This window comes from Quercus suber, unplaced genomic scaffold, assembly GCF_002906115.3.
Source record: "Quercus suber isolate HL8 unplaced genomic scaffold, Cork oak 2.0 scaffold_410, whole genome shotgun sequence".
Classification (NCBI taxonomy): domain Eukaryota; kingdom Viridiplantae; phylum Streptophyta; class Magnoliopsida; order Fagales; family Fagaceae; genus Quercus; species Quercus suber.
This window is the reverse complement of record NW_027069861.1, coordinates 690,400-692,278: the sequence shown is the minus strand read 5'-3', so window position 1 is coordinate 692,278 and position 1,879 is coordinate 690,400. Positions and strand designations below refer to the sequence as shown.

The window sequence follows — 1,879 nt, the reverse complement described above, 5'->3', positions numbered from 1 at the left end:
AGTAAAGAAAATAGCAATGGTTTACTTTTATAGAACTGTTTATATGTATAAAGAACTTCATATAAAGAAAGAAAAGTATACTTTTTTTGGTGTATAGAGCAAAAATTGAAAAGGAAAAAAGAAGCTAACAAGAGCAAATTACTTTTTAGTTATCACTGCCTCTGTTACCATAAATCAACATTATAGTTGCCCATCATATAATAGCCATTTTATATATGAATTTTGCTTCTTACTTTTATCATATCCAAACCAAGAAATAAATAAGAAGGCTATTGTACCTGGAATATGTTTTAAGTGATCATACAACTAGAATAAATGACATTCATTCATACAACTATAATATATAAAAGGTAGAAGATCCAATAGGATTATGGAGTCATAAATTTTTGAGACAAGCCCTAGAATTCAAAAAAAAAAAAAAAAACAAAACAAAACGAAGGATAAATTCAAATCCTTAACAAGGAACTAAAATAAGAACCAAGGTTAACAACAAAGTACATAAAAGCCAATATTAAACTAACTAGTCTAGAGTCCTAACATTCGAGATTAGGAAATCTAAATCATGGCATTCTTGTTCTTCATATCAAATTGGCTGATATCATATAACTCATTCACTTGAAAGCTAGGTGTTTGAGATGAAATACTTGGCAGCATCGGATACGGCACATGTTGTGGAACAGTGAATCGTTTGGTTAGATCATAGTAATTCATGGAGGCACTAGGATTGCTCAAGACTGTGTTCTCCAACATCCCAGGCATGATATTGTAATTAGACGTATCATTCAGTGGAGCATATGGGACAATATTATTAGAAGAAACTGGATTGAACTGAGTCCATTCAGCAGCATACAAAAGATTCATGAAAGAATTGTCCATATGATCACCATAATGACTTGTATTAATTGGCACCATTTGAGATCCTTGGGGACTTTGAAACTGAGTTGGAAACTGAATATCAAGTGGCTTTATTGAAGAGTCTTGACACTGCAAAGCTTGCATTTGCAGACTATCATAATGGTTTCTCATTAATTCAGGGTGATGAGGAACATGACCACCTAACATATTCCCTGATGTTGATGATTTTTCAATCATAAGGTGCTTTCCTTGCAACATCTTCGTCGCCCTTGTCACAGCTTCAAACTTTGCATCCAAGACATCAAGAACAACCGCTAGTTGATCCTCAGGCAATGTTTCAATGCGGTCATCAAATGTTGGGTACTTGGCCTTGAAAATATTCTTGCGTAGTCTTAAAATTTCAATTTCAACCTTCTTGTTCCTCTCTATGAAAAAATCGGACAAAGTAGTGCTTCCCCTAGGACGTTTATGCACCATATTTTCATTGTACTTTTTGATCCTTTCGACAACTTCGTCACGATTTTGGGGCCAAGTCTCAAGCTCCATTGGCCGCTCTTGAAGTTGAGGACCATAGATAATCATACAAGTTTGGACTCCACAGAGGGTGGAGAACTCATAAGCCTTCTTCATTAGACCCTTCTTTCTCTTTTGAAAAGTCATGTTTCGAGATTTCTCACTCTTAATGAGTTCCATTGGTAGTTTTCCACGTCCCATTTTCTGAACTAACAAACAAAGATTAGTGTATTTAGAATTTAGTACGTTCTTAATTTTGGACATTAAAAGAGTAAAAAATGATCAAGTTAAAGCATTAATAGTTTAAAATTGTAAATTAAAGTGAAAGAATAAAACTTATATAATTGGCTTAAAGCATTCAATTCGAATTAGCAGCCGGGCAATTTATTTTGTTTTATTTTCTCTGTATTTTTGTTTTTAGTCCAAATCTGTATTAATCGGTGGTTTTTGCTGATTTTACTTCAATAGTCATAAATTGCAAATTTGAACTTAAAAACCTTAGCATAAAATT

The 1,879-nt window shown here is 33.3% G+C and overlaps 1 protein-coding gene across 1 annotated transcript; it reads right to left on the bottom strand.

Annotated features, from left to right (window-relative positions):
• Positions 1-555: 555 nt before the first annotated feature.
• Positions 556-1,569, bottom strand: LOC112012357 (agamous-like MADS-box protein AGL14). The gene has a single exon (XM_024044751.2). The coding sequence runs from the start codon at positions 1,567-1,569 to the stop codon at positions 556-558; it is 1,014 nt and encodes a 337-aa protein (XP_023900519.2).
• Between the last annotated feature and the right edge of the window lie 310 nt (positions 1,570-1,879).